Here is a 25,356-nt window from a genome sequence, read left to right as displayed (position 1 = left end):
CATACCTGCAGGTTCCATATCCACATATTCAACCAAATGGGAATAGCAAATATTCAGGAAAAAAAAAATAACAATAAAAATAACAATATAACAATTTAAAATAATACGAATTTTAAAAGCATTATAACAACTATTTACATAGCATTTACACTGTATTAGCTATTATAAGTAATCTAGAGATGATTTAAAGTATACAGGAGGATGTGTGTACATAGGTTGTATGCAAATACTACACCAATTATTTATCAGGGACTTGAGCATCTGAAGATTTTGGTATCCTGGGGGAAGTGGGGGCACTCCTAGAACCAATCCCCTGAGGATACTGAGGGACAACCACATATGAAAGCACACTGTAAATTGGAAAGAGCTATGTAAAAAGACTAAGAATATTATTGCTTTCAGTCAGACATCGAGAGGCATGAACTTTCAAAGGAATCTGAGCACCCACAAACCAGAAACAATGATGGTTTTTAAAAAGACACTACAACACAGGCTGACTAAGAAGGCACACCCCTCATAAAACCACTCTGGGGTAGGGTTGGGGCTGAAGCCTCAGGAGTTCCTCAGGGCACATGCAAGCAGGTAGTTTATAGGGAGGCAAAATCAAGGGATAGAGAGGGTCCCAGAAAGGGTCCCATGAGATGAGGGTCCCATTTAGAGTCCATTTGACTCAAACAATTCTGACTGAAAAAACAGGACCTGGGACTCTCGTCAAAGACATGCAGAACCACAGTGGCCAATAATTAGTTTACTTGTTCACTAACAGAAAAAGAAACTGATGTCCAGAGGGTTTAAGTGACTGACCTGAGATCTTTTGTTACGACTAAATGAACTTAAGCTAGAACTCAAGTTTCATTCCTTGACTTATTTCCTATCATTTAATTTTGGGAGTGAATATGCAATGCAGTCTCAATAGTCAGCCCAATTCAGCAAAAGAAAGGCTCACAGAGTAGACCGTACCATTATTGAGCACTTACAAGTGCCAGATACTGTTCTAAATAATTTATATATCTCATCAACAACTCACTATTACCTTAGGAAATCTATTTTATTTTACCTATTTTCCAAATAGGAAAACTGAGGCTCAGACGAGTCAGGTAACTTGCCCGAAATGAAAGGCTAGCAACCGGCAGAACCAAGATTTAAACCTGAATCCCTTTGACTCTAAAAATTGCACTTAACCACCAAACCAAACGGCATAGCTGTTACAGTGATTTTCTTTTTATCTTGGCATCTGTAAGAGAAGTAAGTCTGGCAGCACCATGAGTCCCATATAACACATAAAAAGCTGACACTCATAATAATTCTGACCCAGGGCTTCTAGCTAGTGGGGGGCAGAGCCAAATCAGATCGCAGGCCCTTTGTCTGCAAATTCTGCGCTGTTCCATAGAGAGCCCAGCTTCCAGAATATAAGCTCCACGAGGGTGGAGACTTTTTCTTCTTCACAGCTGTATTGCCAATCCCCAGAACACATAGCAAGCACTCAATAAATAGTTAATGAATAAAGGAATGAAGTCAAGCTGCCATGGTTTGGCTGTGTGACTTTGGAAGGGCTTCTCATCCTCTCTAAGCCTCAGTTTCCTTATATGGTGAATGGAAGGTGATAATAATACCTATTTCCTGGGTTGATGTGAGGATTAAACCAGACCATTCATTTAAAGCACTTGGGACAGACTGGAACATAATGAGCAACCAAAATGTAATCTACTATTATCATTATCATTATTACTACCATTATTCATTGACAGATTTGGGCTCCTTAAGAATTTTTTATTTTTTTCCCACCCTGGTCAGATGATGTTTCATAGTAAAGATACAGAATAGGGAATTGAGAGTTGGTAAACCTGCTTCTAGTTTCAGATCTGCCACCATCTAGCTGTGTGACCTTGGACAAGCCTCTTCAGTTCTCTGTATTCTCCTCAGCTGTAAAATGAAGGACTAAACTATTCAAATCAGTTCCATAAGCATTCATCAGGCACCTTCTCAGAACAAGACATCATGCTCAGCCACCTATTAAATTCTATGATCCTGAATGGTATCAATGGAAAAATATCAGAGCAAAGCAAAACAGTCTCCTGTTTGTGGCGAGGTTGAAGAGAAAACCCAAATAGCCATCTGCATTACATCATCTCAATGAGCAATGTTTGTAAATATCCGAAGTGTTTAATTTTGAGACACTCTTGAGAAATCCTTTGCCAAAAAGAAATTGGCAGATATGGTTCTATTAACACCTATCGCCTTGAACCTTCCAAAAAATAAACATTTAAAATCACTTTGCACCTTAGTCAAATGGCATGCTTCTGGAGAGAAATCTGGGAAGATCAAAGTTATTAACACTCCCGACGGCAACAGTTTAAGAATAGGATGTGTACAAAAAAAAAAAAAGACATATCTGGTTAAAACTGCAGGGGGGATTCCAAGAGCAAATGCAGTGCATCTGGACAGGACACGGAGGTCAGTGGCCTATTGTTTACAAAAACAGGCCTGGATTATGAACAGTGACAAGAGGCCAAGACCTCAATTATAACTCACAACCACACCTCTCTCAATCCCAGTTCAACTGAAGCTATCAATCACTTAACTCCCCCATCTCTGTAATAAACCTACCAATGTTTTCATCCAAGTGGATAGAAGGCCCCTTAGGGTACCTCCAGCATTGACCAAACTAATGACATAAAAAAGATCCTGTAGGTACAATGAGGACTTCAGACTACCTTCCAACCTTCCAAGAGACAAGGGAGCTGCCCATTTCAAACTCTACCCCTACCCCCCAACCCCCAGCAATCATTAGAGGGGAGACATGGCCCTTCCCAGGTCCTCTCTGATAGGAAAAGGTCTCCTTGCACTGGTGCAGGGAAAGGAGGGGCCCCTCCCTCTGTACTCTGAAACAAAGGAAAACCCAGAGCTCCAACCATGTGGTGTAACATTCAAGGCCACCCACCTCTTCCACTCCCCAGCTAAGGTCTCAATGGGCTGGAGCCACATGGCTCTTTCCAGTGACTGACCAGGAAGGGACAGTGCCTTGCACAAACACATGCTGCAGCTCTTTTAACAGGCAGGAACCCTTCCTATGGGAAGTGCTGGTTTAAAAAACGCTATCTGAGTAAGGGCTCTTATTCATGAGTCAAGTCAGACAGTCGACCAGATGAGAAGACAGGTCACTTGGTTTCTCCTAGTCCTCATTTTGCTTTACCCTTCACATTTTTCAGGAGAGGGAAATGGGGCTTTAAAAGCATGTCTTCTAGAGCAGAGGGTCACAGCACAGAAGGGTTAAACAATTATGTCTTCCCATTTTCCAGAATCAGCACCAACCGGCTACCCTAACAACTCTATTCAGATTTAGGTGAGGGCGGAGACCGGGCGTTGGTGGCCTTATTCCATGATCTCTGATTGTATGCAGGCCGACCAGAGACCAGGCAGGTGCAAGGTGCACCCAAGGTGGCAATGGACTTTTGGTGCCAATGCCACAGCAAATCTCATGTTTTAATACAGTGCATCTGAAAAACCCCGCCTCTCCCAAGGCTCTCCAAATGGTACACCTTCTCAAGGTTGCCTTTCTGTCTGGACTCCTCTTCAATCTCTGAAACAAACGTCCAAACACCTGTCAGATTTCAGTTGTCTTTTAAGGAAACCTGACCCAGAGAACCGGAGGCAAATTGTGCCTTTCTCTAAGAGCCTCCTGCCCCTCCCCCCACCCTGTCCAGCTTGGGGGAAAGGGCTGCCAAAATCATGGTCAGCCCTACAAAGATACTCCTACAGCCCACTCCAAAAATTCCTTTCCAGTGTCAATGGCCCCTGGCACTGCCCATCCTTTGGAGGTTCAGACCCATCTATGAAACAAACCACCTCTGGGGTCAGCCTGCCCCCATCTGCTCCACCCAAAGAAATGAACAACCTGCAAAATCACGGTGGAAATACACGCCTCACCAGTGCACAGAGCATTTGCAGTGTGCTATTTTTCAAAGCCCTTACCTTTGACCTGAGTATCGTACTCTGCTATGATCTCCTTATCCTTTTTGAATTTGGCTGGAGACGTCATGTTTTCCTTCTTTCTTCCAAATTCGAATTATGAATTGATAGATCCACGGAAAAAATCCAAACACCTAAATCAATACCTCCAAGACCGCTTCTCTCGAGGGCAGAAGGGGCCCCCCGCGGTGGTCTCCAGCGCTCCGTGGAGCGCGGGCTGCGGGCTGGGCAGGCGGCTACGGCGGGCACATGCAGACGGTGGGCGCTGGGGCCGGGTGCGGCGGCGGCTGGTGCCTGGGCTACAGCCGGAGCCGCAGCCTCAGCATTAGCCGGGAGAACTGCAGCGCCCGGAGGCTGGCCTGGGGTCTGACATCAACGACACAGGCAGGGAGTGGAAGTCCTTCCGCACAACATGGTGTGGGGCTGCGGGGGTGTGGACGCGCCCAGCTGTGTCCCCGGGAGGGAGTGGGTGCTTTTCGGGGTACCGGGAGAGGGCTGGGCGTGCTTCGCGGTTTTTTGTCGTAGAGGCTCAAAGATGCTGCAAATCAAATCCCAAACGGGAGCCGCAGCAGCGCAGACTGGATCGGAAGTCGTTTGCTCCGGTTCACTTGCCTGTAAATGCAGGAAAAGGGGGAGGGGGCGATCAGCCAGAGCGCAGATCCTAATCGCGGCGGGGGTGGGGTAGGGGACGTCGTTCCGAGCCCGCCCTGGGCCCATTCCTGTCGGCTTAACGCCTCCTGGCCCGCAGAGCCCGGCGCGGCGAGGTGGGGAGGAAGGAAGCTCCCTCCGGATTTTGTTTTAAGGCTGAAAGAAAACACTTTGGAGCAGCCGCCTGCGCGGGCTTCGGGCGGGGACTGCAGGAACGCGGGGCACCGGGCGGGGACTGCGGCACCTCGGCGGCCTCCCGAGCCCCGCCAGCGTTGGGCAGCGGCCAGCCTGAGAGAGCCCTCCCGACCTAGCCCCGGACGGGGCCCCAGACGCCCGGCCGGGGCACCTCCCTGTACATCAAAGGGGATCAAAGCCGGGGAGGGACAAGCCACCCGGGCACAACTTTTCTTCTCCTCCCGCCCCTCCTCCCAGTTGTTTTGTTTTTGGTTACTAGCTTCTCTTGGCAGCAAAATGTTGGTGGCGGGGTGAGGGGGGGCAAATCTGCAGGAAAAAGCCTGCTCGGCACGGGACACATCCAGGAAAACAATGTGGTCAGCTGAAGCAGGAAACGGGTTAGAGGATAGGGTCGGAGCCGGGAAAACCGGGGGGCGGCGAGCGGAAGGCAGCCGTCGCCTCCCCCAAGCTAGGGACGATAGTGACTATAAATGCCACCTCCAAAATTTTTTTCCCACCCAAGCCCAGAGATCCCAGATATCGCACCCAATCCCAGGCTGGGGATGGGGGGAGGTCGGTGAGGTCGCAGTCCTGACTCCTCGCACCAGGCGGTGCCCGAGAAGATCCTGCCCCGGACCAGGCCCAGGAGGCGGGAGGGACGCAAGCGGGAGCGCGGAGCCCGGCGTCTAGCTCCCCCGCGTGCCGCAGCAGCGACCCTTCCTAGTTGGTCGTTCCTTTTCCTCCGAGCTCCGGGAGGAGGAAGCTCCCGCTAGCGTCTCCCACTTCCCACAGCTGGAGGAAGGGGCCACACTGAGGGAGCAAGACAGGGAGCAGAGGCGGCGGGCTTCAGGGGGGCGGGAAGCGGGAGGCGGGTGTGAGATGGGGTCCTGAGGCTGGAAGGGAGCCCGGGGACAAACGGAGTTGCACACGCTCGGAAGGCGGGAGGGGGCAAGGAGAAGGCTGCCTTAGAGGTGAGGTGAATTGGGGGACGATCTTGGGTCGCGATGTCGCGTGAAGCGCAAGGATGTCAGGAACTGTGGGGACCGAGATATGGTCTAGGAAAGGGAGTGGGCGAAGAGAAGTCCATCGGGGCGGGCCGGGGGGTGGGACTGGGGGAGAGCCCCGGAAGCTGAGCGAACACCCATCCTCCTAGGTCCTAGGCTGGGACCCGGGCTGTCCGCCAGGGCTGGGAGACAGTGGAGGAGGCCGGTCGATGGTTACGCGCGATGCCAACGACGACCGCCCCACGGCGGACCGCGGCTGCCCGTGTGCGGAGGAACGGGAGAGGCGGCTGGGTGCGGGCTGCGCTGCGGTCCGAGAGCCAGGACAGAGTCCCAGGCTGTACAGTGATGGGCGGAGAGACTCGCAGTCCTGAGAAGTATTATGGGCTGTACTGGGAGATTTGGAGAGGGTGAAGGGGGGGCAGTCTGAGGGATTCCGGGCGGCACCGCTAAGGCGATGCCGCGAGCAGCATCCGCGCCCTCTCCTTCCCGCCCCAGCCCGGGTTTGTTCAGTCAGGGCTCCAGCCCGGCGGCCGGGAGGAAGAAAAGGAAGAGGGAAGGAGCCTTTACCTGGCTCTGACGCGACGGGTCCCAGGCCCCCGGCTCCGCTTCCCACTCAGAGCTCTCCTCCCCTCTCTTCCCCGCCACCCGTTTCTACGCAGACCGCTGCCCCAGTCCCTTGAGGAGCCTCCGCCAACTCCGCAGGACCCCGCCGGGAAGCAGAGCCCACCCCTTTACCAATCACCGCCCGTTTTCTATCGACCGATGGGGCCCATAGCCAATAGGAAGAGCTGATCCCAAGAGGCCCGGAATGAGGGGGAGGAGCTGGCAAAACTTGGAGGTGTGACTAGCACTGCCGAGGCGTGGTCACAGATTAAGCTCCACCCGGGGCTGTCGAACCCCTGAGTAGAACTGATGGGCGGGATTAAGATGGAACCGACGACCAAACACAAACTCTTGAGCTAAGGCATGGCCAATTGGGCCGGGGTAGAGAGGAGGGGTGTTGCGGGTAATTTTAGCCAATAGAGAGTAGAGAGCGGTGGGGACTGTAGAACCTCTTCCAATAAGAAGCGGTAAGGGCGTGCCTTGCCCCTTTCACTAGGGCAAAGGGAGGGTTTGCCGAAACCTCCCGAAACCGGCCAATGAGATCGGAGGCGGAGCCAAGTTCAGCCAACCAGAAAGCTGAACTGATCTCAGCACCGTTACTGGGCGGTGCCTACGGTCTTCGAGCCACTAAGCTCTCGTCAGGGGAGGCCCCGGAGCCTTCCAATGAGGGACTGGGGCGAACTCTAGTTCTTCCAATCGGTGCGCGGCGCTGGCAATTCAAACTGATACCGGGTTGGAGAGGCCGGAAAAGCGGAAGAGGGAGCGAAAACCAACGTGTTTGGTGACAGACCCCAGCGCCGACTGAGCCCCCAAAGCGACTTCAGCCTTGCCCCACCACCACCGCGCGCCCGGGAACAGCCGCTCCAGGAAGAGACCTGAGGGGACTGCGGGGGGCACGAGGGACAGCTGAGAGGAGGAAAGACGCGAGAGAAACAGCGCGAGCACGCCGAGGGCCGGGGGTTGCCAGGAAGGGGGCCCGCGGACCCGCAGAGCGGAGGAAAGTCCAGGAGAGAGGGGCGGGACGGAGGAGAACCCGGGATCGCCTGGCGGAAAAAGCGAAGGGAGTTTCTGAATCCTGGGAAGAGGAGAAGTGGGAAGGGACGCTTAGCCCGAGATCCGAGAGCAGGGAACGGGAGCGCTCCGCGGGAGGGGTTTAATGCTGGGAAAGGGGCCTCTTAAAAGAGGAGAAGCTTTAAATAAGACGATCGGAGAAGGCTGAGGGAATTGCTATGACGGGGCAGGGGCTGAAGAGTAGAGGACTCCTTTAGACAGCAGAAAGGGAAAGCTGTTGAGAAGTTCCCTTCAAACCCCACCTGCCTCCTCTCCAATTCAAACTCCACTCCCTTCCCCAAAAGTTAAAAAGAAAAGCCAAGTTGCCGCGCTCCCCTGTTCCTACTCAATAAAAACTTCTACTCCGCCACTGGGAAAACAGAAAAAAACTAATTTCCTTCCCAATATCAGAACTTAGAAAAGCTCGAGATCTCGCAACTTGAATTTTAGCCTAGGGGAATCAAAGTAGTAGGAGCACTGCTCTTGTTTCCTTTTTCAAAATCTCACACCTCATCCTTCCTGCGACACCATGTCTACCAACATTTGTAGTTTCAAGGACAGGTGCGTGTCCATCCTGTGTTGCAAATTCTGTAAACAAGTGCTCAGCTCTAGGGGAATGAAGGCTGTTTTGCTGGCTGATACTGAAATAGACCTTTTCTCTACAGACATCCCTCCTACCAAGTAAGTCATGCTAGTGGCGGGCAACGGTAGCTTTTAACTAAATGGGAACACTTATGGCTTGGATCTGTGGGAGTCAACAAAGAGGTTATCATTTCGGTGTTCCAGCCACTCCCACCAGTTTGATGATCCCCTTGGAATATATCTAAGTGGGCAGACTGTCTGGACAAAGTCTGTGGTTTAGCCAAGGTGGTCAGTCCTGATACAATGCTTCTAGTTCAATTATAGTCATATGACCACACATCTCTTAAGTTTGATTCCCCTTTCAGTGCCCTGCCCAACCATCCTATTTCGCTGAATCAAGTCCATGACGTAGACTCTAGGTAAATTCAGGCGAAATTTTCTGTACTGTTGGAGAGGAGAGGTCATTTAAGTTTTTCATTTCTATCCATGAAAGTTTGCACCAAAAAAAAAAAAATCAGTTTTCTACCATTATTTGCAATTGGCATCCTAAATCAGATCCGTTGTTCATCAAATTCAGTTTTCTTTCCTCAAAACTCTCTCTCTCTGAAAGAGATGTAAATAGATTTTTATGGGATGAAAAATAGAGACTTAGCCTTAATCCTTATCTCCAATAAAGCCTATTTTGGACATTACACATTTGTTCCCATACTTGAACCCTTTTAAAATCTGTTTGTGGCCGGGTGCGGTGGCTAACGCCTGTAATCCCAACACTTTGGAAGGCGGAGACGGGCGGATCACCGGAGGTCAGGAGTTCAAGATCAGCCAGGCCAACATGGTGAAACCCCGTCTCTACTAAAAATATAAAAATTAGCTGGGTATGGTGGCAGGCGCCTGTAATCCCAGCTACTTGGGAGGCTGAGGCAGGAGAATCGCTTGAACCCTGGAGGTTGCAGTGAGCTGAGATCATGCCATCGCACTCCGGGGGGCAGGGTGGGGGGGACAAAAGCAAGGCTTTGTCTCAATAAATAAATAAATAAAATCTATTTGTTTTCAGCCACTAACTGCTTTCAGGTGTAGAGTCCTTAAGAATTTGCCTCCTATTTGGTAAAATAGCCATTTTATTTGACTCAAATAAACCTTTTTCTAGCTCTAAATAGTACTTTCCCTTTCCATAGTCAACATATATGTGCCCTACGTGAATCTTCAAGATTTAGTTCTTTATTGAAATTGTATTATTAAAAGGAAAGTAATTATCCAAAATATGAGTGGACAGTTATTCTCTAAGTCTTTGCATACAGATCCAGAGGAAGCAGGCTAATAACTGCAATTCATTTTAAATTAATTTCATGATAATGATAGAAGCTTTACAAGTTTTTAAATTTACCCAGGTAAAGCTGTGTACTCTTCCTTTCTTGAAATATTTTCTGAATTGATCTAAGTGTAATCATGCCTAACAGCAAAGCCAAAGGCTCTCATCTATTGCAGAGATAAATGGGTTATTTTAAAATCTTATCAATTTTTTTAAATTCTAAGTTAATATTTGACATTTGTGTGTGTGTGCATCATATATGTATTTCAAAAAAGGAAAAACACTAGAAAATAAATAATAGAACCTACTGCTACGAAGTTCTGAGATTCATTGTCCACTGCTTTTTCTTTTTAGTAGCTCATACACAAATTTAAAATATTAACCCATTCATTGCAATAGCTATGGTAAGTAATAAGGCAGTCATAAGGAAGGCTAGGTGAATTGTTACAGGTTAGACCCAAGTCTAGAATAGAATCAGGTTTTTCCTATTTTCTGCTCTTCTTTGTAGGGGTTAAAATAGTAATGAATTAGCGTGCTAAGATGTGTGTGAATCAATGAACACATAAAAAATTTTTAAATGGAAAATTTGTCAGATGTTTATGGTGAGCTCACAAATCTGAACTGACTCTTTAAAAATATACTGTAGTTCTATGTTAGCTTTCAGCTCTTTGGATTGACAAAATTTGTGCTAAATCAAGCATAGAATTACTATCCGATTCAGCAGTTCTGGGTTCATATCCAAAAGAATTCAAAGCTGGATCTTGGAAGAGAGATTTGCACACCCATGTTCATTAACAGCATTATTCACAATAACCAAGAGGTGGAAGCAATCCAAACGTCCATTGACTATACATATGAATGGATAAACAAAATGTGGTTTGGGTACCTATAGTTCCACCTACTTGGGAAACTCTGGTAGGAGGGTCACTTGAACCCAGGAGATTCATTACACAACAGTGTGATTATATTTAACACATCTGCTCTGCACACATAAAACTTGCTAAGTTGGTAAATTTTGTTAATTTTTTGCCACAATTAAATTTTTTGTAAAGTACATTTGACTGTCTTTTTATACCTTTCTCTCTCCAGCGCAGTGGACTTCACTGGAAGATGCTATTTCACCAAAATCTGCAAATGTAAACTGAAGGACATCGCATGTTTAAAATGGTAATTTGTGGCACTATTCTGGATAGCCCTGGGTTTGGAAGATGGATATTGACACCAAAGCATAGAGAAAGATTCAATGGGCTGCAACAAGCACTGGTATAAAGCATGCAATGAGCCATTGAAAAAGCATTTATTACTTAGAGCTATTTTTTAAAAGGGTTTTGTGATGCTTCACATTAGTATATAATTTTACAATTTTCAAAGTGTATTCACAGTATCCGCTTCAATTTTCAGAACAAGGCAATGTAGGTTAGTGGGGGAAAACACTTGGATTTACAATAATAAAAATCATGTTTGAGGTCTGACCCTACCCTTACTCTCGATGTGATCTTGAATTAACTCCTTAAGCCTCTAAACTGCTGAACCTCTGTTTTCTTATTTAATTTCTAGGTTATTATTTTTTCTTTCTTTGTTTTTAGAGGGGTCTCATACTGTTGCTCAGGCTAGAGTGCAGTGGCATGATCATAGCTCACTGTAGCCTTGAACTCCTAGGCTCAAGTGATTCTCCTACCCCAGCCTCCTGAGTAGCTGGGACTACAGGCAGGCACCACCATGCCTGGCTGTTTTTTATTTTTTGTAGCAATAGGGTCTTGCTATGTTGCCCAGGCTGATATCAAACTCCTGGCCTCAAGTGATCCTCTCTCCTCAGCTTCCCAAAGGGCTGGGATTACAGGTGTGAGCCACCGCATCCTACCTTAATTAATTAATTAATTAATTTATTTATTTATTTATTTTTTAGAAGGAGTTTTTGCTCTTGTTGCCCAGGCTGGAGTGCAGTGGCACAATCTCAGCTTACTGCAACCTCCACCTCCCAGGTTCAAGTGATTCTCCTGCCTCAGCCTCCCAAGTAGCTGGGATTACAGGCATGCACAGCTAATTACAATGCCCAGCTAATTTTTTTTTTTTTTTTTTTTTTTTTTTGTATTTTTAGTAGAGACGGGATTTCTCCATGTTGGTCAGGCTGCTCTTGAACTCCCAACCTCAGGTGATCTGCCCACCTTGGCCTGCCAAAGTGCTGGGATTACAGGCATGAGCCACCACGCCCAGCCATTCTGTCTTATTAAGATAGAAATTTAATAATCTTCTGTGTTTACCTTATCAAGTTATTGTAAAGATCAAATATGAATGTTAAAAGGCTCAATAAACTATAAATTACAACACAGCTGAGAGCTATTACTATAATCTTTTGAGAAGTAGACAGACATGTTGTTATTTTCACTTTAGGAGGAAAAAAGTTGAAATTTTCTCATTTAGATGGGGTTTCTATTATAAATGACAATCCTAATAATTTAAATTGGCAAACTCTTCTTATGTACTATTTTATTTCATTCCTTTATTTAAGCTATACTTATATTGAGGAGCCAGTATGTGGTAGTTGTTGTTACAAGGACTGGAAATACAACAGAATCTAGATGAAGTCACTGGCCTTTTTTCTGAGACGGAGTCTTGTTCTGTCGCTCAGGCTAGAGTGCAGTGGCGCGATCTCTGCTCACTGCAACCTCCGCCTCCCAGGTTTAAGTGATTCTCCTGCCTCAGCCTCCTGAGTAGCTGAGACTACAAGCACGCACTGCCATGCCCAGCTAATTTTTTGTATTTTAGTAGAGACAGGGTTTCACCGTGTTGCCCAGGCTGGTCTCAAACTCCCGAGCTCTGGCAATCTGCCCGCCTTGGCCTCCCTAAGTGCTAGGATTACAGGTGTGAGCCACTGCACCCAGCCCACCTGGCTAATTTAGTATTTTTAGTAGAGATGGGATTTCACCATGTTAGCCAGGCTGTTCTCAAACTCCTGATCCACCTGCCTCAGCCTCCCGAAGTGCGGGATTACAGGTGTGAGCCACCACGCCTGGGCAACAACATTTTTTTTTTCTTGAGATGGAGTCTTGCTCTGTTGCCCAGGCTGGAGTGCAATGACATGATCTCAGCTCACTGCAACCTCCATCTCCCATGTTCAAGTGATTCTCTCACCTCTGCCTCCCAAGTAGCTGGGACTACAGGCACACACCACCATGCCCAGCTAATTTTTGTATTTTTAGTAGAGACAGGGTTTTGCCATGTTGGCCAGGCTGGTCTCGAACTCTTGACTTCAAGTGATCTGCCTGCCTTAGCCTCCCAAAGTGCTGGGATTACAGGCGTGAGCCACCATTCCCGAGCAACATTTTCAAAAGAAAACCAAAACAGGAAATTTTAATCATATATTTTGTCTAACCCAATGTATCCAAAATATTATTTCAATGTGTAACCAACATAAACTACTAATGTAATGTTTTATATTCCATTTTTTGTTCTTACTCTTTGAAATCTGGTGTACATTTTACACTTAACAGCAGGCCAGCCCCATTTCAAGTGTACGACAGCCACATGTAGCTAGTCGCTATTATTCTTGACAGCATAGACTCGCACCTTGGTATGGAGGGGTTTTATTTTTGTTTTTGGCTGTTGAAGGGGTTTTAACCAGGCAACAGAATGATCTGATGTAGCCACTAGAATGTTAGCTCCATGAGAACAAGGGCTTTGTTTTGTTTACCACTGTATTCCTAGCACCTAGAGCAGTGCCTGACAGATAGTAGATACTCAATAAATGTTAGTTAAGTGATGAATCAATGGATGAATGAATGAATACAAGTGGTAATTAAAGCCATGGAATTTATTCTTGCAATACATTGCATATATAGGACATGACATGACAAATATCTTGCAATATATTGCATATATAGGACATGACAAATAACTGTCAGTCCTAGTCCAAAAACAACTTTTGTTTTCATTTGTTTGCCTTTCAAGCAAGTTATAATTAGAAGACATATTTTAGGTGGGATGGTACCTTTTATAGTAATCTTTATTGGGTCTCATAAAAATGACTGACTCACAAATCTCACAGAGTAAGATTAAGCTTCAATAAGAATTTTTACAACTCAAGGTATAAACAGTTTATGTTGCTGTTTTTTTTAAGTACTAGCTAAAACATTCCCTGTAGGTTCACTCTATTTAATATGTGACTAGCTAGTTAAAAAAAAAAAAAAAAATTGTGAAAGAGTGAGGTACTTATAATCAGCTAGATAATTCTGAAAACTGTAAAAACTTTTGCAACTTTCTCTAGAGGCTGTAGATTGCTTTATTTCTGAATTCCTTCAAAAACATTGAGACTAAAATTAGAGCAGCCAGATTGTATTTGGTTTACAGGGACTCATGCTGTCTTCCTACCTCTCCATCTGTTGAAACAGTTTTTAGGTGCTGGCATGAAACTAGAACATGTAAGAACCCAACTTGCCACAGTCCTGGGATAGCAAAAACCTTTACACACAGAACTGAGTTTATTTATTTTGTCTGTACAGCACATCAGTTTGGGTGGTTTATAGAACAAATCGCAACATTATGGCATCTAGAAGCTAACTTCTGAAGGGAGAATGCATAAAATAATACTAGCAGGACAAGTGTGGTGGCTCACGCCTGTAATCCCAGCACTTTGGGAGGCCAAGGCAGGTGGATCACCTGAGGTCAGGAGTTCGAGACCAGCCTGGCCAACATGGTAAAACCCCGTCTCTACTAATAATACAAAAATTATCTGGGCATGGCGGCATATGCCTATAATCCCAGCTATTCTGGAGGCTGAGGCAGGAGAATCACTTGAACCTGGGAGGCGGAGGTTGCAGTGAGCTGAGATGGCACCACTGCACTCCAGCCTGAGCAACAAGAGGAAAACTCTGTCTCAATAACAACAACAACAATAATAATAGCAAAGAAATGTGAGAATATGTTACTGTTATTCACTTGAAGACTGCTTTCCCACTTGATGGTAGAACTGCACCCCCATCCCATCCCAAAGATCCCAGCAATGAAAGTTGTTAGGAGGAAATGAGATCTAAATTATATGGTCTATTTATATAAGCATATGAAAAGACTTATCTGGCCAGTTATTACATGGTATCTAGTAACATTTACTTTCTTTTCTAGTGGGAATATTGTAGGTTATCACGTGATTGTTCCATGTAGTTCCTGTCTTCTTTCCTGCAACAACGGACACTTCTGGATGTTTCACAGCCAGGCAGTTTATGATATTAACAGACTAGACTCCACAGGTAAGAAACAATTGACTTGCACATTCCTGTAACATTTCTCTGTCAATACCTGAGTAAAATTCCCAATAGATCATTTCGGGATTCCTTTTAGATCTTCTTAACCGGATCAGCTAGAGTGAAACTTCAATTCTTTTTTCCCAGACATTCACTTATGAAAACTATTAGGCAAAATTCATTGTCATTTCTATGTTCATCCTTGTACTTAAGGCCTCAAACTTGGCTGAATTTCTTGGTCTTTTAATATGAATATTATAATTGCTCTTAACTGCTGCCTTAATACATATTCTGACTCCAGAGAATTTTTGAAGATTTTAGATTTGCCAGTCAAATGTGGGTGTGTGTGTGTGTGTGTCTGTGTGTATGTGTGTCTGTGTCTGTGTCTGTGTGTGTATCTGCGTGTGTGTAGGAAAGGGAGAGGCCAGGCTAGGGCAATGGGAGTTGAGACGAGGAGGACTAAGTAACCTCTGTATCTGGTGATGCTTCAGAATAAAAACAGACCCGACATCTATGTTAATACGTTATGACAGAATTTTAGTCAAGGGAAATATTTAACACCAAAGTATAAAGTATGTTGTACAGGTGCAGTTGGAGATATTGTGGGTTCAATTACAGACTACCATAATCATAAAGCAAGCAAATATCACAATTAAAGCAAGTCACACAATTTTTTGGTTTTCCAGTGTATATAAAAGTTATGTTTATAATATATTGTAGTCTATTAAGTGTGCAATAGCAGGACCTTTAAAAAGCAATATGCATACCTTAATCAAAAAACACTTATTCAACCGAGAGCAATGGCTAATGCCTGTTATCTCAGCACTTTGGCAGTCCAAGGTGGGAGGATCACTTGAGCCCAGGAATTTGAGACCAGCCTGGGCAACATGCTGAGACCTCATCTCTACAAAAAAATACAAAAATTTTCCAGGCATGGTGGTGCATACTGTCATCCCAGCTACCCAGGAGGCTGAGGTGGGAGGATCACTTGAATTTGGGAGGTAGAGGCTGCAGTGAGCTGTGATCATGCCACTGCATTTCAGCCTGGGGAACAATATGAGACCATGTCTCAAAAAAGAAAAAAAAATGCTTTATTGCTAAAAACTGCTAATGATCATCTGAACCTTCAGCAAGTCATAATCTTTTTGCTGGTGGAGGGTCTTGCCTTGATGTTGATGACTGCAAACTGATCAGGGTGGTGGTTGCTGGAGGTTAGGATGGCTGTGGCAATTTCTTAAAATAAGACAATGATGAGGTTTGCCACATGGATCGACTCTTCCTTTCACAAAAGATTTCTCTGTGGCATGTGATGCCGTTTGATAGAATTTTACACATAGTAGAACTTCTTTCAAAATTGGAGTCAATCCTCTCAAATTCTACTACTACTTTACCAACTATGTTTATGTAATATTCTAAATCCTTTGTTTTCATTTCAACAATATTTATAGCATCTTCGTCAGAGTAGATTTCACCTCAAGAAACCATTTTCTTTGCTCATCCATAAGAAGCAACTCCTCATTCATTAAAGTTTCATCATGAGATTGCAGCAATGCAGTCACGTCTTCAGGCTCCATTTCTAAGTGTAGTTTTCTTACTATTTCTACCACATCTGCAGTTACTTCCTCCAATGAAGTCTAAAACCTCTCAAAGTTACCCCTGAGGGTTGGAATCAACTTCTTTCAAACTCCTGTTACGGTTGATATTTTGCCCTCCTCCCATGAATCAGGAATGTGCTTTTCCAGAAGGTTTTTCAATGTACTTTGCCCAGATCCATCAGAAGAATTACTATCTATGGCAGCTATAGCCTTATGAAATGTATCTCTCAAGTAATAAGACTCGAAAGATTAAATTACTTCTTGATCCACAGGCTGCCAAATAGATGTTATTTTAAGGCATTAGAGCAACATTTATCTCCTCAAACAATGCCATCAGAGCTCTTGGGTGACTAGGTGCATTGTTAATGAACAGTAATATTTTCAAAGGGATTTTTCTGAGCAGTAAGTCTTAACAATGGGCTTAAAATATTTAGTAAAACATGTTGTCAACAGATTTGCTGTCCTCCAGGCTTTGCTGTTTCATTGATAGCACACAGGCAAAGTATATTTAGCATAATTCCTAAGAACCGTAGAAATTTCAGAATGGTAAATGAGCATTGGATTCAACTTGAAGTCACCAACTGCATTATCTTCTAACAAGAGATTCAGCCTGTCCTTTGAAGCTTTGAAGCCAAGTATTACTTCTCCTCTCTAGCTATGAAAGTCCTAGATGGCGTCTACTTCCAATAGAAGGCTGTTTTGTGTATATTAAAAATCTCTGCTGGATGCAGTGGTTCATGCCTATAATCCCAGGACTTTGGGAGGCCGAGGTGGATGGATCACCTGAGGTCAGGAGTTTAAGACCAGCCTGACCAATATAGTAGAACTCTGTCTCTACTAAAAATGCAAAACTAGCCGGGCATGGTGACACATGCCTGTAATCCCAACTACTTGCTACTTGGGAGGCTGAGGCAGGAGAATGGCTTGAACCCAGGAGGCAGAGGCTGTGGTGAGCCAAGATCACGCCATTGCACTCCAGCCTGGGCAACAAAAGTGAAACTCCGTCTCAAAAAAAAAAAAAAAAAAGAAAAGAAAAGAAAAATCTGTTGTTTAGTGTAGCCACCTTCATCAATGATCTTAGCTAGATCTTCTAGATAACTTGCTGCAGCTTCTACATCAGCACTTTTTGCTTCACCTGCACTTGCATGTTGTAGAAATGGCTTCTTTCCTTAAACTTTATAAACCAACCTCTGCTAGCTTCAAACGTTCTTCTACAGTTTCCTTGACTCTCTTGCCCTTCATAGAATTGCAGAGAGTTAAGACCTAGCTCTGGATTAGGTTTTCGCTTAAGAGAATGTCATGACTGGTTTAATCTTCTATCTAGGTCACTAAAACTTTCTCCATATCAGCAATAAGACTGTTTCACTTTCTTATTCATGTTTTCACTGGAGTAGCATTTCTTATGTCCTTTAAGAACTTTTCTTTGCAGTGACAAGTTGGCTAACAATTGGGCATAAAAGGCCCAGCTTTCAGCCTGTCTCAGCTTTCAATATGTCTTCCTCACTACGCTTAATCATTTCTAGCTTTTGATTTAAAGTGAGAGGCATGCAACTCTCTTTCACTTGAACACTTAGAGATCATTGTAGGGATATTAACTGGCCCAATTTCAATATCGTTGTATCTTAGGAAATAGGGAGGCCCCAGGAAAGAGAGAGAGAACAGCTGGTCAGTGGAGCAGTCAGAACACAGGAAATATTTATCGATTAAGTTTGCAGTCTTAAGTGGGTGTGGTCTTAAGTGAGTGTGGTTCATGGCACCCTGAAACAATTATAACAGTAACATCAAAAATCACAGATCACCATAATATATATAATAATAATGAAAAACGTTGAAATATTGAGAGAACTATCAAAATGTAACAGACACAAGGTAAGCATATGCTGTTAGACTTAATGCAGAATTGCCAAAACCTTCCATTTATATAAAGCCCAATATCTATGGTGTGCAATAAACTAAAGCACAATTAATTGAGGTATGCCTATGCTAATTATTTTAGCAAGGCCAGGCATGGTGGCTCATACCTGTAATCCTACACTTTGGGAGGCCAAAATAGATGATCACTTGAGGTCAGGGGTTTGAGACCAGCCTGGCCAACATGATGAAACCCCCCTTGAACCTGGGAGGTGGAGGTTGCAGTAATCCGAGATTGCACCACTGCACTCCAGCCTGGGCAACAGAGTGAGACCCTGTCTCAAAAAAAAAAAAAATTATTTTAGTAAGAAAGTATACTACCAATTCTTTTTTTTCTTTAGATTTTATTTTTAGCATAATTTTATTAATATGCACTTCAAATATACATTGAAAAGACATATAACAGATATGCAAAATCTAGGGTTAACGACATGGTGATATTTTACCAGATTTGCTTCAGGTCTTTTTTATTCTTTTAAGATATCAAATTACCTACTAACTCTCATCATTTTATCCCTGGAACTTACTATTACCTTGAAGTCAGTACATAACATTCTATACATGTTTTTATGCTATTGTCACATACATATACTCATGAGCAATGAAAAATATTGTTCTGTAAAATTTAAAATACTACATGCATGGTTTTGTACTTTATGTATCATTTAATATCTTATATTAATTTAATTTACATTTTCAAATGTACTTACACTGATATATTTAATTTTTAAAATTTCTTCTAAGTATACTTTACTAAAAATTGCCCTCCAAAATGGCTGTACTAATGTAGTCTCACCAGTAATGTACAAGTGTCTTATTGTATGGCAAGAGATTATGATATATTATACTAAGTCCTATTTTTTTTTCTTCTGATGATAAAGCTGGACTCAGTTTCCTAGTCTTCCTTGCAGCTAAGTGTTACCAAAAGACGATATTGGTGACATGCGAGTAGAAGAGATGTGTGGTCCTTAAGTTACAGTGACCAATAAGTGAATCTTCCCCATGTTTTATTTACCCATCTATCAACTGAATGGAGAGTTCTCTGAGGGCCATAAAGAAAGCTGAGCTTCAAGATGAGAGAAACAGGGTTTCCTGAATGACCTCATCATTTAAAAAAAAAAAAAAAAAAAAAAGACCTCGTCATTTAAAAAAAAAAAAAAAATTATTTTTCCTTGTGTTAAGGCGCTAAGGCACTGAAATACTAATTCTTTTTTTTTTTTTTTTTTTTTGAGACAGAGTTTCACTCTTGTTTCCCAGGCTGATGTGCAATGGTATTGCACATCTTGACTCACTGCAGCCTCCACCTCCTGGGTTCAAGCAATTCTCGTGCCTCAGCCTCCCAAGTAGCTGGGATTACAAGCATACGCCCAGCTAATTTTTTTGTATTTTTAGTAGAGACGGGGTTTCACCATGTTGGTCAGGCTGGTTTTGAACACCTGACCTCAGGGGATCCACCCGCCTCAGCCTCCCAAAGTGCTGGGATTATAGGCGTGAGTCACCATGCCTGGCCTGAAGTACCAATTCTTTTTTTTTTTTTTTTGAGATGAAGTCACTTTGTCACCCAGGCTGGAGTGCAGTGGCACGATCTCAGCTCACCGCAACCTCTACCTCCCAGGTTCAAGTGATTCTCCTGCCTCAGCCTTCTGAGTGGCTGGGATTACAGGCGTGCGCCACCACACCTGGCTAATTTTTGTATTTTTAGTAGGGATGGGGTTTCACCATGTTGGCCAGGCTGGTCTCGAACTCCTGACCTCAGGTGATCCGCCCACCTTGGCCTCCCAAAATGCTGGGATTACAGGTGTGAGCCACTGCACCAGCCAAAGTACCAATTTTTAAAGGGGATTTACATAATACTTTTTATATTGCCTGGAGCAATTGAGTTTTGTTGTAAGACGTATGTTCTCAACATCTAACATCTATTTACACAACAGACCAAGCTGATTTTAAGGAACTTTTCCTTTTTTTTTTTTTTTTTTTTTTTTTGAGACAGGGTCTTGCTCTGTCACCCAGGCTGGAGTGCAGTGGCACAATCCCGTCTCACTGCAGCCTCGACCTCCCAGGCTCAAGCAATTCTCCCACCTCAGCCTTCTCAATAGGTGGGACCACAGGTGTGTGCCACCATCCCTGGCTAATTTTTTGTATTTTTCATAGAGACTGGTTTTTGCCATTTTGCCCAGGCTGGTCTCAACCTCCTGTCCTCAAGTGATCTGCCCACCTCAGCCTCCAAAGTGCTGGGATTACAGGCCTGAGACACCTCGCCAGCCGACTTTAAGGAACTTGACAATCTAAGTCGACACTAGCATTCTTAGGTTCCTAAATGCATGTTTTAGTCTCCTTTAGAACTTAAATGTATTTTTAAATACATGATTTGCCTTCACAGACCAAAAGATCATGAATAGCAAGCTAGGTTTTCAAGGGTCTTTAAATCCTCCAATTATGCTTAGATTTTTATAGATTTGATTTTTTTTAATCATCTGAGATTCAACTGTGGCTCTCAATCTATCATTTATGGGGTCTTAATTTAAAACTTTGGTGTGTTAAGAAGGCCGTTTTCATGTAAGGACTTATCTGAACTCCCCTAAATGGAATACAGTCTCCTAAGTTAAGCCTCCAGTTTTATATTTGTATTGCCCATGGGACACATTAAAGGAAGTTTCTGCTTTGATAGTATTTTTCCTGCTTTACAGGATTCAAAACACAGGGTGGAGATTTTTCAAGTTTGATTTACTTTTTAATATTGGTCAATTTTTCAAAGATAAAAGCTCCGCGTTCCTCCATTTGCACTGAATCTAATCCATAAGAAACAGATGTATCACAGGATTTCCTTCCTCCCTTCTTAACAGAGAAAGGAAGGTGCTGCTTCTGTCAGATCCAATCTCTTAGTTTATTTTTCCTCCTTTGAACCAATTGTGCTGAGCAGCTTCATGTCTCTGAGTACTGACTCCAAGAATATCAAGCTTCTGCTTTGTAACCCTAATATTGTGATTTTAAGCAAGATTTTCTAGATGCTTGGTATCAAAGCAAGTTTTTAATGGCGTCACAACTGTCCTTGAATCACCTGAGCCAGCAGTGTCAAAGGAATGCACAGACAAGCTTTATAAATTCTAGAATGTTTAAACTGAAAAGGACTCCCGGAGGTCTGTTTTCTAGGCTAGTCTTCATATGGAGACCTGATTTCCCAGGACTTTCTGGAGGAGCCTTGGGAAACCTCAGCTCAAATTTCCTGAAATTGGCAAATGCCCTCAAAGGCAAAATGGCTTCAGCCCTACGTTTACGTTTATGGGTTCTAATTTTCTCTTTGATTTTTGCCTCGCAATTCCTTACAGCTCTTCCTGTCAGCTCTTCCATGACATTTACCAGGAGCAGAACACCATTCATTCTTGGGGTGGGGGTGGGGTAGCGTTTTTCATTATAAGCAATTCAAACACAAAAAGATTATAGAAAATAGTAAGATACACATCTGTATCCCTGTCAGCATCAAATACATGCTAACTTCTTGCCAGATTAGATTACAGTATCTCCCTCAGTCAAGGTAAACAGTTGATTATTTCTACTGTTTCAACAGTGTCACATTACACATCCCTGTGCATATCTCCATGAACCACCTATGCAAGATGGGCAACTGAGGAAGGAATGAGCAATGGGCTCCATTTGCAACATTTTTTAAAATTCATAAAATGGAATAATCTCCAGAAGTAAAAATAAATGAGCGAAATCTAAACAAGTCAACATAGATTAACCTCAAAAACATAATGAGTGAAAAAGCAAATTATAAAACAATATATAGTGTAATAACATTCTATACAAAATTTAAATCCACAAAACAATAATATATATTGTCTATGTTACATGCATTTGTAGTAAAACCATGCATGGTATACTAGCAGTGGTGAACACTGGATTCAAACCAAATCTCCAAATGCTGGCTCATTCTATTCTACCACATGGCTGCTATCTCAGTGTGTATGGAGTGGGTATCCTGAATTGCTGGGTCCTCTTTGTGTCCACACTGATAACTGGACAGCTTAAGATTTGTTTTTCTGGCCAGGCATGGTGGCTCACATCTGTAATCCCAGCACTTTGGGAGGCCGAGGCAGGGGGATCACCTGAGGTCAGGAGTTCAAGACCACCCTGATCAACATGGTGAAACCCCATCTCTACTAAAAATACAAAAATTACCTGGGCATGGTGGCACTCGCCTGTAGTCCCAGCTACTCGGGAGGCTGAGGCATGAGAATCACTTGAACCTGGGAAGCAGAGATTGCAGTGAGCCAAGATTACTCCACTCGACTCCAGCCTGGGCAACAGAGCAAGACTCCGACTCAAAAAAAAAAAAAAGATTTTCTTTCCTTGTGAAGTTAATTGGCTATCCTAGAGGTCAGTTATTTTCCATTTAGTGCTTTGAACTTATAATTTACATATGCCCAGAGTAATAAACTTGTCATTATCCTCTACTGTATGTTTAGTCATTTACTGTATACCCGTGCTGTATTCTTCAGTATGAAATCTGACTATTCTTTCTCAGTGAAGTTTTTGATTATTCTTTTGTTTATTATAGTGACTGCTGCAACCTGGCCCTAAAGTTTAGGTTACACCTCTGCCTGTGGACTGAAACCCACTGATATCAAGGATTGCAGTTCATATTATAACTGGCTCTGAACCCTTGCGTTTTTTCTGAATCAGAAAAATGGCACCAGCTACTTCTCTGCTTATTGAAGGGATGAGGAGACTTATTCAGGGCTTTTTCCTGAACCCTCCAAAGAGGCACTTAATCTAAAAGGATCTTGTGTGATCTCCACTCTTAAACATCATTAAAATAGATCAGAAAATTATCAGTGTATAGTGATTATGGTATAATGCAGCTGGAGGCAGGGTTTGAGTAAATGGACTCCTGAGAGCCTTTTGAGCTGTAAAATTCTAGATTTCAAGCCCTTGCTTAAAAGGATTTAAAGAATGTTTATGTCCTACCCCTTAAAAAAAAGTGTTTGCCAGGCATGGCGGCTCATGCCTGTAATCCCCAACAGTTTGGGAGGTCAACGAGAGACGATCGCTTGAGCCCAGGAGTTTGAGACTAGCCTGGGCAACATAATGGGAACCTGTATCTACAAAATAAAATTAGCCATGTGTGGTAGTACATGCCTGTAGTCCCAGCTACTTGGGAGGCTGAGGTAGGAGGATCACTGGAGCCCTGGAGGTTCAGGCTGCAGTGAGCTGTGATTGTGAACTGTGATCCTGCCAGGCACTCCAGCCTGGGCAACAGAGAGAGAACTTGTCTCAAAATAAATAAATAAAGTTTATGTCCTAAATGGATAATATTAGATAATTTTATTTGCAGTACATTCTTTAATAGCTACTCTTTTTACTGCTAACATGATGGTTTATATAAGAATATTAACATGTAAAGTTTCATAATTTGTGTTCTGAGTTATAACAGTAGTGAACATTAAAGAATTTTATGACTTTTTATTTTCAGGTGTAAACGTCCTACTCTGGGGCAACTTGCCAGAGATAGAAGAGAGTACAGATGAAGATGTGTTAAATATCTCAGCAGAGGAGTGTATTAGATGAATGAAATTATGATATATATGACATACAGATTTTTTTCTATTTAAAAAATATATTAATGGGTCAACTTTAAAATTGTTAGTTCGCCAGTGATCTTTTTTGGAAAACAAAAATAGGACGTTTGTTGATTTATTTATTTTCTGTCTCTAATTAATTACCTCAGTTTGATTGAAGCCAGTGGAGTTGTGCTTTTCCTCTACTTCTAAACTTCCTCTCCCCCACCTTCTTCTGCCCAGTGTAGGTGTATTCTTAAATTCAGACAGGAGAAGATTCTTTCACATATCACTCAGTTACCTCCCAATCTGGGGGAGTTTTTCTTACAACTTGATACCAGATACCATTAATTTTACATTCCCGAATAAAGGCCTAGTGCCCACGCATATTTCAACCATGCATATATCAAGCTCAACCGAGTTTGAATAGGGGATGTAAAAAACAAGCTGTTAGGTTTCCATGGGCACTGGTTCTCATAGGTTCTATTGGTGATAACTGCTTTAATATGGAGCAAGAGTTTGTGAATCAAGAAATAGAATAAATTAAAATTTAAAATATATGGAGGAATCCTCTCGACTGCTCAGCATGATGTTAGATAAATGAATTTGTCAGAAAATATCAGTGTACACTGTTTACCAATGTTATTTATTTACATTCTTCTAAAGCCATTATGGATACTGTATGATGAGAGCTAAACCTAAATAAGTTATCCTGTTCCCTAGGACTTTCTCTGTAAATAGCGAATTTTAGATGAGTAGTCTGTCCTAAATCTTAAATCGAAAAAAAACTAAAGAAGCGATTTGCTTAAGCCATTGTGCATTGTAAAAAGCTGTTTCGCTTTGCTTTGCTTTGCTTTGTTTTGTTTTGTTTTTTTAAAGCTGTGCTCAGAGCCACAAAGGAATAGGAAAGTAGGGTAGTGTTGGATTCTGGTTTTATGTAAAGCTAAAATAAATGTATCTCTTTAATATCTCAGTTGTAGGGATTTTGTCAATACCAAAGCAGACTGAGTTGTGGTTTTGCAAATAAAGTTTTTTCTAAAAATGACCATTCTTCCTTTAATTTTTTATTATACCCACTTATCATATGTAACAGTATAAAGAAATAGTACTTAAAGTATAGAATATAAGGCTAATGTTTCTTGAATACTTACCATATGCCAGATGCTGTTCTAAGTGCTTTAGACATTTAACTCCACACAACAAACCTATGAGGTAGGTACCATTATTAATCCTTTTTTTTTTTTTTTTAACTGGTAAATCAGGTGAGACAGAGAGAAGTTAAGTAACTTGGTTAAGGTAGCATAACCCGTCAGAGTGCTCAGACAGAAGACTGACTCCAAAAGCTCCTGCTCATGTGAATTATTTATGGTCTTACATAGCCAGGATACCTGCTGGGTAACTAACTACATTGTTATGTGCCCTAGATGAGGGCAGAAGTGACTGATTTGAAGGTTGAATAAACTCATGCAGGGTCTTAGGGTATAAGTGACCTGAGGGCATTGAAAGAATCATTTGCCACAAACCAAGATAAAAGGTGCTTCAGGAAATGCTATTACTCCCACCTGGAAAACTTTTCCAAAAGTCTTTCACACCAACCATTAACACTGATAGAAGGCCATCAAAAGAACCAATGAAATGAGTATGGAATAATTTGGCGATTTGGTTTTTTTTTTTTGGGGGGGGGGTGTTTTAACCTCAAGTTCTTAGGTGGGCATA

At 43.0% G+C, this 25,356-nt stretch overlaps 2 protein-coding genes across 10 annotated transcripts in view; one reads left to right on the top strand and one right to left on the bottom strand.

The window, feature by feature from the left end:
• Positions 1-6,501, bottom strand: part of LOC105484840 (SLIT-ROBO Rho GTPase activating protein 2) — a 250,229-nt gene extending 243,728 nt beyond the window's left edge. For 3 of the 7 annotated variants that reach the window (XM_011746880.3, XM_011746881.3, XM_071079235.1), the window contains exons 1-2: positions 6,363-6,501; positions 3,973-4,581 (exon numbers count right to left, since the gene is read on the bottom strand). In XM_011746880.3, the coding sequence (XP_011745182.1) occupies positions 3,973-4,039 (67 nt within the window). In that variant the 5' untranslated portion in view covers positions 4,040-4,581; positions 6,363-6,501. Of the gene's footprint in view, positions 1-3,972; positions 4,582-5,337; positions 5,490-6,362 lie in introns of those variants that run through there. The other 4 variants (XM_024793798.2, XM_071079240.1, XM_011746884.3 and 1 more) reach the window with 3 other exon arrangements.
• On the top strand, positions 5,918-24,762 carry LOC105484841 (family with sequence similarity 72 member A). Of its 3 annotated transcripts, none has more exons than XM_024793799.2 (4): positions 5,918-6,169; positions 10,429-10,506; positions 14,458-14,582; positions 23,556-24,762. In XM_024793799.2, the coding sequence occupies exons 1-4, from the start codon at positions 6,018-6,020 to the stop codon at positions 23,648-23,650; spliced, it is 450 nt and encodes a 149-aa protein (XP_024649567.1). In that variant the 5' UTR covers positions 5,918-6,017; the 3' UTR covers positions 23,651-24,762. The 3 variants fall into 3 exon arrangements, with proteins under 3 accessions (XP_024649567.1, XP_011745188.1, XP_070935352.1); XM_011746886.3 differs by lacking the exon at positions 5,918-6,169 and adding an exon at positions 6,628-8,129; XM_071079251.1 differs by lacking the exons at positions 5,918-6,169; positions 14,458-14,582 and adding an exon at positions 6,628-8,129 and having other exon boundaries at positions 23,556-24,678.
• The last annotated feature ends 594 nt before the right edge of the window (positions 24,763-25,356 follow it).

This window comes from Macaca nemestrina, chromosome 1 (assembly GCF_043159975.1).
Source record: "Macaca nemestrina isolate mMacNem1 chromosome 1, mMacNem.hap1, whole genome shotgun sequence".
In the NCBI taxonomy this organism is placed as follows: domain Eukaryota; kingdom Metazoa; phylum Chordata; class Mammalia; order Primates; family Cercopithecidae; genus Macaca; species Macaca nemestrina.
Note: the sequence above shows the minus strand (reverse complement) of the source record. Positions and strands in the feature narration are given on the sequence as shown.

What these genes read in the sequence shown, in the direction of transcription:
- LOC105484841 (XM_024793799.2), top strand. Translation starts at nt 6,018, where the DNA reads ATGCCAACGACGACCGCCCCACGGCGGACCGCGGCTGCCCGTGTGCGG. An exon ending in GACATCGCATGTTTAAAATG is followed by an intron (nt 10,507 to 14,457) that starts GTAATTTGTGGC and finishes TTTCTTTTCTAG; the next exon opens with TGGGAATATTGTAGGTTATC. An exon ending in TAACAGACTAGACTCCACAG is followed by an intron (nt 14,583 to 23,555) that starts GTAAGAAACAAT and finishes TTTTATTTTCAG; the next exon opens with GTGTAAACGTCCTACTCTGG.